Source organism: Leptinotarsa decemlineata, unplaced genomic scaffold (assembly GCF_025532065.1).
Source record: "Leptinotarsa decemlineata unplaced genomic scaffold, Ldec_3_MD MMD2_tig00026282_RagTag_RagTag, whole genome shotgun sequence".
NCBI classification, from domain to species: Eukaryota; Metazoa; Arthropoda; class Insecta; order Coleoptera; family Chrysomelidae; genus Leptinotarsa; species Leptinotarsa decemlineata.
Genome location: NW_027412668.1, coordinates 10,480,900 through 10,495,249, shown reverse-complemented (window position 1 = coordinate 10,495,249; position 14,350 = coordinate 10,480,900). Strand labels below are relative to the sequence as shown.

Sequence of the window (14,350 nt, the reverse complement as noted above, 5' to 3'; positions counted from 1 at the left end):
AAGGAACGTCTTATATCAGCACCAGTCTTGAGCTGTCCGGATTATTCCCTCCCATTTGTTCTGCAAACAGACGCCTCGGCATTTGGAATTGGCGCTGTTCTCACTCAGACTCGCGAGGATGAGGACGTAGTAATTTGCTATTTGAGTAGATCATTGACGAAACAAGAGCGCAATTTTTCTACTACAGAAAGGGAATGCTTGGCCGTGCTGTGGGCGATTGAAAAACTGCGACCTTATTTAGAAGCTATTCCGTTCACCGTAATAACCGATCACTATTCCTTGGTCTGGTTACAGAATTTGAAAGATCCATCAGGACGACTGGCAAGATGGGCAGTCCGCATGCAGCAATATGACTTCAAAATTGTTCACAGGAAAGGGAAGGATCACATCGTTCCTGACACCCTTTCTCGATCGGTCCCAGTCATTGATGCCATCAACCAGCAGATGAAAGAAGAGATTTTGGACAAGTGGTACCTGCGCGTGAAAGATCGAGTGAGTTTACAACCCGAAAAATACCCCAATTGGAGATTCTCTCAGGGATCACTCTACAAGTACGTCAAACCGTGTTACGTGGAATTAGAAGACCAAACCGACGTTTGGAAGTTAGTTGTACCAAAAGCGGATCGGAAGAAAATTCTTATTGAAGCTCATGCAGACCCGACCTCAGGACATCAAGGAATATTCAAAACCTACCATCGTATCAGGGAAAGGCATTATTGGCCAAAGATGAAATCTGACGTGTCGAGGTGACAGAACTAAATTGAATCAAATCAATAAAATACCGTAGATATTACAGTTAGTCATACCCAATTAAAATTATCATCCTAGAATTCTGCTAAGCTATAATAAGGTCTCACAGAAAGCAAGTCTTTCAACTCTTTCTCAAGATCGCTAAGGTCATATATGGTTCTTATAGCTTGAGGAAGGTGATTGAACATTTTGAGATCGTTGTGAATAATGGAATCTTTAACTAGGGTCGAAGAAGGCAACGGAAATTTGAAGCTGAATCTTTGCCTGATTTGATACATTGGCTCTTCCAAGTTGTAAAATAAGAGATTTGAGTCAAACCAGTCTTTCACTTTCGTCATGTCATTCTCAATAATTTCATACAACGTATGGTTGTTAGGAGCATGCCATAAAATTGTGGTATCATCAGCAAATGAAGTAAATTTTTCTTGGATGTTATTAGACGATAGGACATTATTGTAAATTAAGAATAAAAGTGGGTCCAGTACCAAACCTTGTAGGATGCCGCAAGTAATTTTACCTTCATTATTTGAGTATGAAGTTGTTTTGACCATCTGGGTGACATCTGTAAAGTATGACTCAAACCACTTGAGACTTATTCCTGTTATTTCGTATCTATTGAATTTCCGTAAAATAATTTTATGATTCACGCAATCAAATACTTTGGCTATATCACAGAAGACGGCGGCCATTGTTTCTTTGTCAATTATGTTGAAATAAACAATGTGAAGAAATGAAAATATGGCATCGGAAGTGGTTTTTTGCTTTTGAAACCAAACTGGCAGTCACTTATTATTTAGTTTCCATTTAGAAAGCAAAGGAGTCTTGTTTCAACTAATTTTTCCATCAACTTAGCCATAACAAAGATTAGAGAAATTGGACCATTGATGACTTCCCCCTTTGGCAGTGCTAACACAATCGACATCTTCAAAAAAAACTGGAAATATTCCTTCTCTAATCACCTACTAACGAGGCAATCCATTCAGCAGAGAAGAGTACACACAGATCTTGATTGATTATAACACTTCAAATCTTTTCATAACAAGCATTTACTGATCGGAGGATACCTCAAAATCCGCGACAGTAAAATGTCGGCCTGAATAATCTGGGAATATTTGCTTCAGGCTTTCGAGAGAAGATATTTATAAGCAAAGTTCTGTATTATAAAACTATTCCTCAGTTTTTATGAAATTGCAGAAACTATTCACCCATCTGAAATGTTCTGTTGGGTCGGCAATATCTCCTTTTGAAATTTTTAATCTCGCAAGTTTCGTAGGTTTTCAATTTCATCAATAGCATAACAGTTTTCTGCTAGACACATCATATCAACAATATGAGTGCTTTTCGAAAGGATCAACTTTACCAACCTCCATTGAACCATCAGTTGGAAGTGAAACTTAGTTTTTCTTGACCTGCGGAGAGTGCAAAACCGACAGCGACCTACAATATAATTTCAAGGACCTACAGATACCATTTCATCAGAACCGACCGACAGATTCAGGTTTTTCTAGTACAACACAGTCCAAGCAACTTTTGAAGATTCTCAAAACGTTGATCTCGAACGGGTATACCAAAGCAAACAGTTGCCTCCACCAGCTCTATGAAGTTGGATTCCGCCTTGGCTGTCTCGTGAACAACACGGGATCAATTGAGCATCCTAAATTTTCCAAACCATTGCGACCTGTGTTATAAACTGACTGACATAGGATGGTGAAGATAGTAGAATTTCCATCTCCGAATTCTCACCTTCAGTTGTTTCTGGTACTCGTACAGCACAGTGTTAGTGTCAGTGTCACAATGTTGATCTTGAACAAATATATCAGAGCTTACAATTGCGTTTACGAGCTCTATGCAGTTGGATCCCACCTTAACTGTCTCTAGAGCAGTATGGGCAGCCTGAATTTTCCAAAAATGCTCTATTATTTTCAGTCAGAAGAATGATTTAGATCCGAAAAACGTACCTCTTGCTGACCTTACCTAGCGCTCGAAGACAGTGGATAATACTTACCTATTATTCTGTGTTTCCTATCAGTGTATCATTTTGTATAATAAAGTCATCATAAAGTGTAGTATTAAATGTCTTGGAGAAATAAATCTATGAGAATATGTGAGGTGGATTTTTCTGGTCTATCGAGTTACAAATTTTCGTTATACCAAAATTAACCCAGCGGATTGTAGAATTGACCAAAATACTGGCGAAAGCAGGCCTTACATATCATAAATATTTTATTTTCAGATGATCCACTTTCTTGTGAAAACATGAAGCGGTGTCGTTGCTGAACAGAAACGGGAGAAGCGGCGAATGAAAATAAAGACAATGACCCAACGACTCGCTAGGGAAAAGCTCGGAAAATACTTCAGTGTCCTTGTTTTGAATAAAGGCCAGCTCGAAACATGAATATCGCCATGGAAGTGGAGAAATGGCTCATTCCGTTAATTATTTTGGTTATGCGGTTTTTCGATATGTTCGTCCTAGCACAAGGTAAGAGTTCAAGTTGAAGATAATTCATTGGAAAATGATGAGTTTTTACATTTTTGATTTCTATGGTTTCTTGAAACCAAATTTCAGATGGTATCGGAGAGAACGATGATATTTCAGAAATTTTTTTTTGATGATGTTCATTTTTTCAAAATATAGAGAATTGAAAAACCAACAAATGAACAACTGAGAAATCTCTCTAAGAAAACGTTTAAGCAGGAATTATTTTTTTTTACTATTCAGTCATGGACAATGAAACTCCAGTTGTAATGAATATGTTATCTTCCAGCTTTCTACCTAAATTCTCGCAAAAAATACTCATGAAAAGAACCGGAACAGAATAATTTACCAAAATGTCTTTCGATATAATATTGAGAGAAAATTATCATCAGAAACATAGCTGAGTGTCCATCAAAATGCCCTCGAAAGTCAAGAACAGCAAACTATGACATGAAAGCTATAAAGTGTGACAGAAATCTTATTTCAAACAAACCATTGTATAAACTACAATGAACCAACCAATCAAAAGATTGGGTTACAGCTGGTTAACAGGAAACCACATTTTGAACAGATTTTTTTTTCAAACAGTTTTCTGCAGGGATTTGATTCTCTTTTGGTAGCAGAGCAACCCTTCAACTTAGCTTGAAGGCTATAAGATGGAAAGTTCAGTTATCAACAATAGTCTATTTCGGGATATCGAATAAGCTCACGGTTAAGCCATATCTGGATACTGAGTTTACTAACTAACCCAATCACTGAATATGTCTTGAGAATCAACGTCAATAGAAGAATCATACATTGAAAATTCGTTGGAAACTGAAAAGATTGATAGTCATATACAGGGCTATTGAAATTCGTTTCTGTACACGGGGATCTCGTAAAAGATAAGAGATAGAGTGTCGGTTGAATTATAGCAAAGCTGCGTATTTAAGAGACCTATTCAATGATGTGAAAGACTCAAATATAGCTCTTTTGGTTCCGGAGATATACAGGAAAAACCAAAAAATCCCATATACTTTTTTTGCCTATATCTTCTTTATTTGCAGACATATTGAAAATCTGTCAACATTTTGCTGTTAGCACTTGATGTGTGCTATCAGATTCTGCTCATCAAAATATATATAATATATTTTTGTTGTAGATATATTTCAGATAATCATAAAAGGCTTTCTTATTCGAATTTCATTGTAGAAAATGCTCAGAGCAATGGAAATATGAAAAAACATGTATATGTACCTAAAAATGAGAAAAAAACTCTACAGTACAGACGTGAAAGTTGCTATTGTGTTTTTATTCAACTCATTCAACCAATTTCCAGGGCCGTAATTTAAAAGGGGATAATTCACAAAATCATAATCAAATATTACCGAAACATCCTGAAATATAAAATTGAATTCAATTTCTCAGTATGAAGTGAATGTCGACGAAACAAAAACTACAACAAAAAATACAGGTTCATATTTGAAAATTCAAAGATGGGGGTGGCCCAAGTCAGATGACACCCTGTATGGAAGATTCATGGACATATTCTGATAGCCCACATCAAGTGTCAATAGCAAAATGTGGACAGATATTCAATATGTCTGCGAATGAAGAAGATATAGGCAAAAAAATTATTTGGGATATTTTGGTTTTTCCTGTATATCTCCAGAACCAAGAGAGCTATATTTGATTTCTCCACATCATTGAATACATCTCTGAAATACGCAACTTTGCCACAATTTAACCGGTATTCTATCTCTTATCGTTTACGAGATCCCCATGTACAGAAACGAATTTGAATAGCCCTGTATAAATCCCACTACCACAGTACGATTCTCCATCGTCAGCTTCTGATGAAGTTGCATCTGCTTCCAATAAATAATTATTCAGAAAAACTCAGCGAGCTCCGTTCATATTACTAAGTAAATTATTCAAAATACTTATTGTTCTGGACTGCAAAAAATAGAAAGTGGAGTATGTACTCTCCATTTCTTCCACACAAGTTACGTTAGGTTGAGTCCAAAGAGAGTGGGTCAATTGGTCCCTCCATCGTAACCCACAAGGGTTTATTGTGGCTCACACCTATTCCCACTCGACTAAATAAACCCAGCTTCTTAACGAAGCCGATTAGTTTGTATTGTGAGTGGTCTTTCAGGTCAGATGGTAAGAGTACGGCTCTGCCGAACTATAATAACTTGATTCGGTCCCCAGCGGGGCAGGCATAAAGTATATGCTCTACTGTTTCATCGTTAATGAGGTAGTCGGATAGTCAAGGTGCAAAATTTCCACCTTGATACCCGCGACAACCTTCCCGAATGAGGGGCTTTGCACGTCAGCTACACCTGACGATGTCTTAGATTCAACCGTGCATGGCTTTTTCGCCTCAGGTTTTGGTGAATCATCACTTGAGCGCAAACTTTTGCTAACCTGATCATGGGGGGTTTGTTCCTCTACCTGAGACAGATTCTGCGTACGCTGCTCAAGAATTTGGTGCAAGGCGGTTTTATAAGGTACACCGTTCTTGGGGAGACCACTCAGTCGTTTCCTGGCTGCACCTCCAAAATTTTGGCTATACCATTACCATTGTCGAAGGACTGTTCGATATGAACTGATGGATGAGCCGGTCATCTTCTTGGTTTCTGAATATCGGCCTTTCGATTCCCACTCTAACTTGGGATGGCCTTCCCTTATTGGTATGATCAAACAGTGTTTCGTTTGAATTCTGCTCCCCAGTTCAATCTCTTCTTTATCCGGCCTTTAGAAATCTATAGTCATTTCCTCGAAAACCATATATTTTTATCTCCGACATAATCGTTCTGAGCCTTCTGTTTGCATTGCAGAAGTCAGATAATTTGTAAAACTTTTTCACGTCACAGCTACTCCCATGAAGTTGTTTCAACATATCTACGATATGCGCTCTTGGTGCCACCAATGACCAACTTTATGAGGAGTCCCACTGAACCTAATAAACTTCCACAATTTTCAGTTGTTAAAGATCGGATAACTCATTTTTCATAGTTGAAAGCTCTGCACTAACTTCTCCGTTATGATGATCCATTTTAAATACACAGCTTTTTCTGTCCATTTGTTATTTGTGGATTCTGTTTCTGCTCCAAAGTCGATGATGGATACCTTCTCTCTAGCGACATGTGTTTTCTGTCGAACATCTTTTTTCGAAATGTAGTTTCTTCTCAACGAGCTGATCTCATTTCTCTTCGGTTGATGTTTCCCCCCATTCGTATACTGTGAATCTTTGGTATTTTCCAACAGTCATCTGCAGATGTGTCAGTTTCATGCAGTTCAAGTAAAACCTTCTCGTGAAATATATCGTTTTCTCATACGAATCGCTCATTTCAGACATTGTTTTGATAAGCTTGTTGATTTACTCCTTCGGTGCTGTTTTTCCGAACGGAGTCAGCCTAAGAATAGCAGCAAGTAATGAGTTTCTGAATCTCTATATCCTCCATCCTACAGATGGAAGCCTGCACTTCAATTATTCACACTGTGGAACCGGTCGTCTGGCTATATGAATATGAACTAGTTGATTTTCAAATCTTCTTCTCTGTTCGTCCAGTTTTCTGTTCATTCTTTTCACAAGCAGCTGAAAGATTTTTCTGAATTATCCTATACCTTTTCTATTCGGCTGAAACTCTCTTGACTTTGAACATCCTGGTTGATTTAGGTGTATTAGTAAAAACTTTTTTTTCAGAATTTTCACCTTCTTTGTTGCTGCAGTTGTTTAAGCAATATCTTCTGGTAAACGTTTCTTTTACTAATTTTTATATTTTTATATTCTCTTCTATATTTCTATATTGAAACATTTTCTGCAAGAAGAGTTATCATCGACATTATTATTGATATTAATAAGGATATATGAGATCAACTGAACTGAACAGTAGCAATAATTTTTGATAAAATATGTTATATCATTGACATCTGAAGATTAAAAATAATCAAGCACAAAATAATCGACTTTGAGTGAACGTTTTTCATTCAAAGTTATAAAGTCATATTCAAAATTCACAGAAGAGAAGGGCTTTTTCTTTCATTCACTTTCCTTTCTTTAGAATATTCCTTCACTGTATCAAGTGTGGGATGTATCATGATGAAGAAGTGGAAGGCCAGAAGCTTTCTCTCCCAAAAATTAATCTCTCCTAAAAATATACCCTTTCAATTCAAACAAGATTCCTATGTCTGGGATTTTATCAAATAAGCGAATTAATGTTATTCACGTACTGTTAAAAATGACATGGGTGGATTCGACCCATTCCGTGATAAAAAAGTCGTGATTATGAACGATCTGAGTGTTTTTTCTCATAACGTTATTCGTTTCTGCTACTGAAGAGTCGATAAGCCAAATATCTTACAGCGAAACATCAAATGTCTAGCAGTGAGGATGACAGTGTGCTGGCTATGAATCAAATCATCTAAAGGAACCATTTGTTTAGGCCGGTCTCAACTCCGTACACTTCAGGTTAATGGACTGACACTTATCAGAAAACAACTACTGAAGTTATTTCTGAATATGCTTTTGGCGATACAACTGCCGCAATCGATTTTCAATTATTGGAACACACTTGCAGACCGGTTTCGGGCTGTTTGGCCACTTGTCAGTGCAAGGCAGTATCTATCATCAACATGAAGTCAATGATTTCCGATACACCTGACACCTGTCGGATATAGTCCAACGCCCTTCGTGGTATTAGCCGGGGAAGTAGTTGTTTTCTGATAGGTGTTAATCCATTAACCTTCACTGTAGAGAGTTGAGACTGGCCTGAACAAATTATTCCTTCAGATGGTTTGATTTATAGCCAGTCTTCAAGTATGCTCACTGACTATATGTGAAGTTTTTTCCTTGTACGAGGAACTGGTCAAATTTTGGATATGCTGTTGGTTACCTCGTTCACAGGCACATGGAGCGATGACAAATCTGTTCCTAGCTGATTAATTGCCACGTTCAATTTTTGTTCATACCTTTTAGGCAATTAGGGACCAGACAGCATCATTATAGTTTGATTGAACCCTTCCAAGCACTTTATAATTATGTTAGGTACATGAGTTATTAAGAAATGTATTACTTGTTATTACTATTACTTGCTATCACTATTTGTAATTCTCTTCTTCAACTCATCTAACCGTGAAACCAAATTTTTTGAGGTTAAGGTGAAGTCTTACCAAAAAATGTTGTCATATTTCTTGTCAGTTCCCGTCACATTATTCGGAAAAATCATCTGACATTTGTTGAAGTAATGGTGTATTTCATTTAATTTTTTTCAATCTAAAAATCCACTGAGAATGCCGCAGCATTTCAGACTTTCATTTGATTAGTACACCATATATTCATTTCATTTCGAGTGCAATTTGTTCACCGTTCCGACGGAGGCTGTTAAATGAAAAAGTAACATGAAAATATATATTAACTCGATAACCCTGACGTATTGACAAATCCATTTGGCATCATAAATCTTGCACAGCGGCTTTCGAGCATCTGTATCCGATAGCAAGAATCCGTTGGCATCGATAAAAAAGGACGAAAGGGTTCGAAGGATTTTTTCGCCGATATTTTTTCGGCTTGTCGACAGTAATATGTAAAATGATATCAATCTTTCACATTTTACTCGTAAGGGAAGAACGCTGATGTAGCAGACTCTTCAAAATGTGATATCTCATGAGCTCCACAATTGCAAAATTGATAATCTCAATTGCTATTATTCTAATGTCAATTACACGTTTTGAGAACAATTTCATCTGAAAAAAAAAAGCGGTCTTGTGGATTGAACTGTAGATACGGTTTTTCTACATGGATACAAATTGAGGCAATACAATTATATTTTAAATATGAAAACAAATTATGTGAGGTACTTGCTTTATATAGAACGCTCTCGCTATGTCCTAAACAATTTAATGAAAGTCTGAATAAATACTTGAAGCTTAACAAAAACCAAAAAGATATTTGCGTTCTGGTAGGAGTCATAAATATTGACCTCACAGAAGAACATGATTACGTTGGAAAATATCTGAATATATTGAGTGAATACGGTTATATAAGCGCAATCAATATTCCTACTCGAATACAAAAAGAGTCCTCTTCTTGTCTGGATCACATTTTCGTGAAATCTAAGACTATTCCAAATAATTGTATCAACTCCTTCGTGATCAACTATCTTATTACTGGACCACTATCCCATAATTCTAGAAATAGATATGCCTGGAAAAAAAGTGAAATGGGTTTGATAGATAAACACATAAAATATATCGATTGCAAGGAATTGAATGCAGAGCTTTCGAAGGAAACGTGGCATGATGTTTACCCAGAAAATAATATAGATAGGGTAACAGGAAATTCTACTAACAAACTGAAAGACTATATAGATCATAACACCATACTAAAAAAAATTGAAAGAAATGAAAGAAAACGAAATCCTTGGATAACAACTGGTTTGATGAGATCTGTAGAAACAAAAAATAAATTATACAAAAGTATGAAAAACAAACCACTTGATGATGAGATGACAGTAGAATTCGGAAATTATAATAAATACTTACATGGTTTAATAATGCTAAAAACAACTTTTTCAAAAGTAGGATTGAACTGAATAAAAACATCCCCAAAAATTTATGGAAATGTATAAAACACTAATGTGCAATACAAATGAAAGCACAACAATTAAGGGTATCAAAAATAGTTAGGTGAAATGATTACAAACCCTTCTGAGATGTGTGAAGTATTTGTGGAATATTTCACGGGTATTGGAGAAAAACTTGCCACTAATATCAAAATACCAAGTGTGAATCATAGTTATAAATCAGTCCAGAATTCGATGGTTATATCTGAGGTCACAAATGAAGAAGTAAATAAAACAATTTATAGTCTCAAACTGAATAAATCTCCTGGACATGGCAACATAACGGCCGAAACATGGAGAAAGATAGCAAAACATATTGTGTTATGATTGACTGATATCATCAATGAATATATAAATGACGGACACTTTCCACGATCATTGAAAATTGCAAGTATGTATATCGCCAATATATAAAGCAGGTGATGAAACACAACCTGAGAATTACATGCCTATCTCACTCATATCAAATACGGCTGAAATATTTGAAAAGATTCTAAAAAATAAAATATCCCTGTATTTAGATAAATATAAAATAATTTTCCATCGTCAGTTTGGATTTAGGCATGCCAGGTCAACGCAGGATGCAATAGCTCACCTAGCAGAAAAACTTTAAAAGGCGATAGATTCAAAAAGACCAGCTTTCCGCGTCTTCGTTGACTTGGCTGAAGCCTTCAACACCATCAGCCATGTTGAAATCATGTTTGTTTTGTATGGCGTGTGTTGCAAGGTTTGATTTATATACTGTTGGATTTATGTATGCCTTTTTGTGCTCATTGTAACTTTGGATCAGTTTTTTCTTGGTTTGGCCGATATAGAATTTGTTGCAGTCCGAGCATTGTATACTGTACATCCCGTTTTGGTCTTTGTCTTCTTCTTTTTCATAGTTGTTTATTTTTTGTGTTATGTTCGTCTTCGGCTTGAAGATAACACAAAGGTACAATGAGAGGTACAATGAGCACAAAAAGGCATGAATCCAACAATATATAAATCAAACCTTGCAACACACGCCATACAAAACAAACATAATTTCCTTCCACCAGAGAACATAAAACTAATAAAACAAATCAACAAGGGAAACCGCATGGACATTTGGGAAAACTTGAACATCCATAAATTCAACAGTCATAAATCACTTATCGAGGAACAAGTACAAATCAAAACACAACAAGATCTCACATTCAATATATTAAACAAAACCATACACATTCCTAGAGAAGATCTAACACGAAGAAGAGTACCTGATGCAGAACAAATACAGGCAAATTTACCTAAAGTACCTGAAATACCTGAGTTAAGACGCTCTGACCGTATAAAGAGACAGACAACAGGATGACCAGTTCAGTTTGAGGAGTGCCAGATGATGACAGTACTACCAACTGGCGGAAGCGCTCGCAGATAATTAATAGATGATATAAAGCTTCAAATCCTTTTTGTAGAATTTAATATTGAAATACTCAAAATGAAGGAAAATTAGTTGCATCAATGGAATATATATATAGAGTGCTTTATCTATTTTTTTGTCCTGCGATTGTTACATATGTCACTAGGAGTTATAGCCAGAACTATAGCTATGCGCGGATATATTTCCTTATGGCTGTTCTTGTGTTTGTTCCTCCACATATGATTTCTGTTATAATCTGTACTAACTCAATGTTGTTGTTGAATAAACATATTATTATTGTTATTATTATCATTATAATAATCTACACTACATTAATCAGCCATCAATCGTTACTCTTGCCCAGGAACTGCTTTGAGAGCATTAAAAAAAATATTCGATAGTGCTTGCCCATTCTATATTCAAACAAGAAAGGAATATAATAGATTGTTTCAAAATTCAGTCATACACACAAACAGATTTACATATCAAAAAATACAACTTTTTCAGAATAAATGAATTTCATTTTTATCTAATCCAGAAAGATCCCAGAAAAGCACCCCATACTTTTTCCATACATTTTTTAATGGAAAGGGCCCCAACTGGAACGAACTCTTCTTTTACACTATATCACTCGCAATACGGGGTATAAATCCACAAACAATTAAACCGATCTCTCTCTTGCGGTGAGATTGGAAATGTTGATATTGCTCCTCAGGGCTAGCCGGACTTATATCCGGATCGATTGGAACTCTCCCAACCTTAGCATGTTTCTTAAACGCATCAACCTTTCTTTTGAAGCGGAAGGTAGGAAGGATTTTCTGGTTTCAAAAGATGTGCGTAATCGAATCGGATAACCCAATATTTTTTTTTAAATGTGAATCAGAAAAGGTTTCTGGAGATGAACGGCAGTTTACATCTGTTGGACCCATGAAAGTATCACTGTTGCTGGTTCACTATATATTTGAATATAGATTCTTTATTAAACATTTGTAGCCAAGCTGTAATTGGATATGGCAAGTCATATTACACTTAGTAGCACATTATTAATGCTATACAAAACAATTTTTAAAAAATCAGAAATTCAATACGAGGGACATTCTCGAACGCAAGTAATAAAATGAATTATATATTTTTGCAATTGTTCACAAATTCTTCAAGGCTGCAGAAAGCATTCATTGTCAGCATTTTTTTATTTTTTTTCTTGAAGAGAGAGTGCGGTAATTCTTTTACATTATTTGGTATATAGTGGGGAATGGTCCTCAATTTGGGTTTGGGTTATAAACAACAGTTGTTTTTTTATTTATTTATATAGAGGAAGATAGGTTAGGTGTTGTCATATATCACAGTATGTCTCGGAACTCGAAACTCGGTACATAAGTAAACAGAACAGCAGGCCTCTGAAATATGTCATCTTTGTTTGTCTCGTACAGGTAACAGATTCATTGCCTTTTGATAGCTTTTACCGATGTTGCCAAATGGTGAAACAGAAACGAATTCCTTTAGATGTTGAATGCATTATTTCATTCTTCTTTTTTGAGTATTTAAATAATAAAAAAAAAGTTAAAATGATGATTTTAAAATGCGTTGTTTTAGAGCTCTTTTATGAAAACTACTTGATTTTCGTCAGGAGTAACATTCCCCATTGTATAATGTAAGTCCATAATGTTGTGGTGATTTTATAAAATATGTGTGCAATCATTATTATTATGTATATATATTTAAAATGTTTACACAGCGAAATGTCAATACACTCTTTTATTCAAATACTTCTCGGCATGAGTCGAAGGTTTTCATATTATATATAATTCTTATAATGCGTTTTTGAAGAACGAAGACCCCAGACCATTCAGTTGCCAGGCTCTAACTGATGAATGGTGAGGTCGAGTAGACTACAAAGTAATATACTTTCAGGAGAGACGATTCATGAAGAGATTTTTTAGTGTTAGGAAAGCAAAGCAGTTTTTTTTGACTTTGTTACATGTATTATCTATGTATTTGGTCCACGTTATGTTATGATCGAAATGTATGCCTTAGAATTTTGTTGAGCTTGATATGTCATGTAGATTGTTATTTATATTCAGATTGACCAGGTTTGTTTCATTACTGCGTGCACTGTTGAATTGCATAAACATAGTTTTTTGTAGGTTCACCACCATATGGTTTCTTGTACACCATTCATAGAATTGGTTCACCACTGAGGTCACTCTCACTTCAAGAGTACTTAGGGGGGAGCCCATCACAATTATTGTCGTGTCGTCTGCATGAACACCTTTCCCCTTTCAATGAAGTCAGGTAGGACATTTATGTACAAGAGGAAGAAGAGTGGTCCCAAGATACTTCTCAGAAGGGTTCCAATACCTACATTATATTGGCTAGAGAGATCACTTCGATTTCTCACAAACAATTGCCTTTCCGTTACATATGAAATAATCAAGGTCCTTAATAGGGCCCCGCAATCCTATCCGTTCCAGTTTTCTTTCGAGTATATTTGGGTTCAGCGTATCGAAAGCCACGTTAAATAAAAATATACCGAAAACATATTCACCATTATCAAGTAAAATGGATTAACGGGGTCTATCAGTAAAAAAATCAAAAATCAAACTCTGCTCTACTTTGCCAAGCTTTAGCTAATGGGAAACTTCTTCAGAGCCTACAATTTAATGAGTTGTGAATTTCCTCGCCATTGAATAACATTACAAATCATACTTGCAGTAAAAATGAGTGAAAAACAATAAATTGAAAGTATAAATTGACGAAAAAATTTAAACATGTATAGGACTTTTTTGTGGGTTTGACAAATGTCATACCTTCACATAAATGTCATATTTCAATGGGTATGATGATTTCATAATTTTTGACTCTGAAGAATGAGTTGTAGATTGATACAGTTTTCATTATTATTATGTTTTTGATGTAATTCCAGTAAGTTACTGTATATACTGCTGAGATTATCAATGTCAGTTTTCTTATTCATACAATCAGAAGACTTATTAATTTCAACCATTTCAAGAAAAAGGAGTTTGGAAACATTTTTTTTTCTATGTGAAACTTTGACATTAGAGTAATTTGGTGTATGTCCTGTCTCTATGGAATGTTGCGCTAATGCACATGATTTCTTATTATAAGATTTATATC

At 35.6% G+C, this 14,350-nt stretch overlaps 1 protein-coding gene across 1 annotated transcript in view; it reads left to right on the top strand.

Moving 5' to 3' along the window:
- Positions 1-14,350, top strand: part of LOC111502089 (uncharacterized) — a 595,228-nt gene that overhangs the window by 69,447 nt on the left and 511,431 nt on the right. The window contains exon 2 of the mRNA XM_074179786.1: positions 2,984-3,229. Within this exon, the coding sequence (XP_074035887.1) occupies positions 3,142-3,229 (88 nt within the window). The 5' untranslated portion in view covers positions 2,984-3,141. The remainder of the gene's footprint in view (positions 1-2,983; positions 3,230-14,350) is intronic.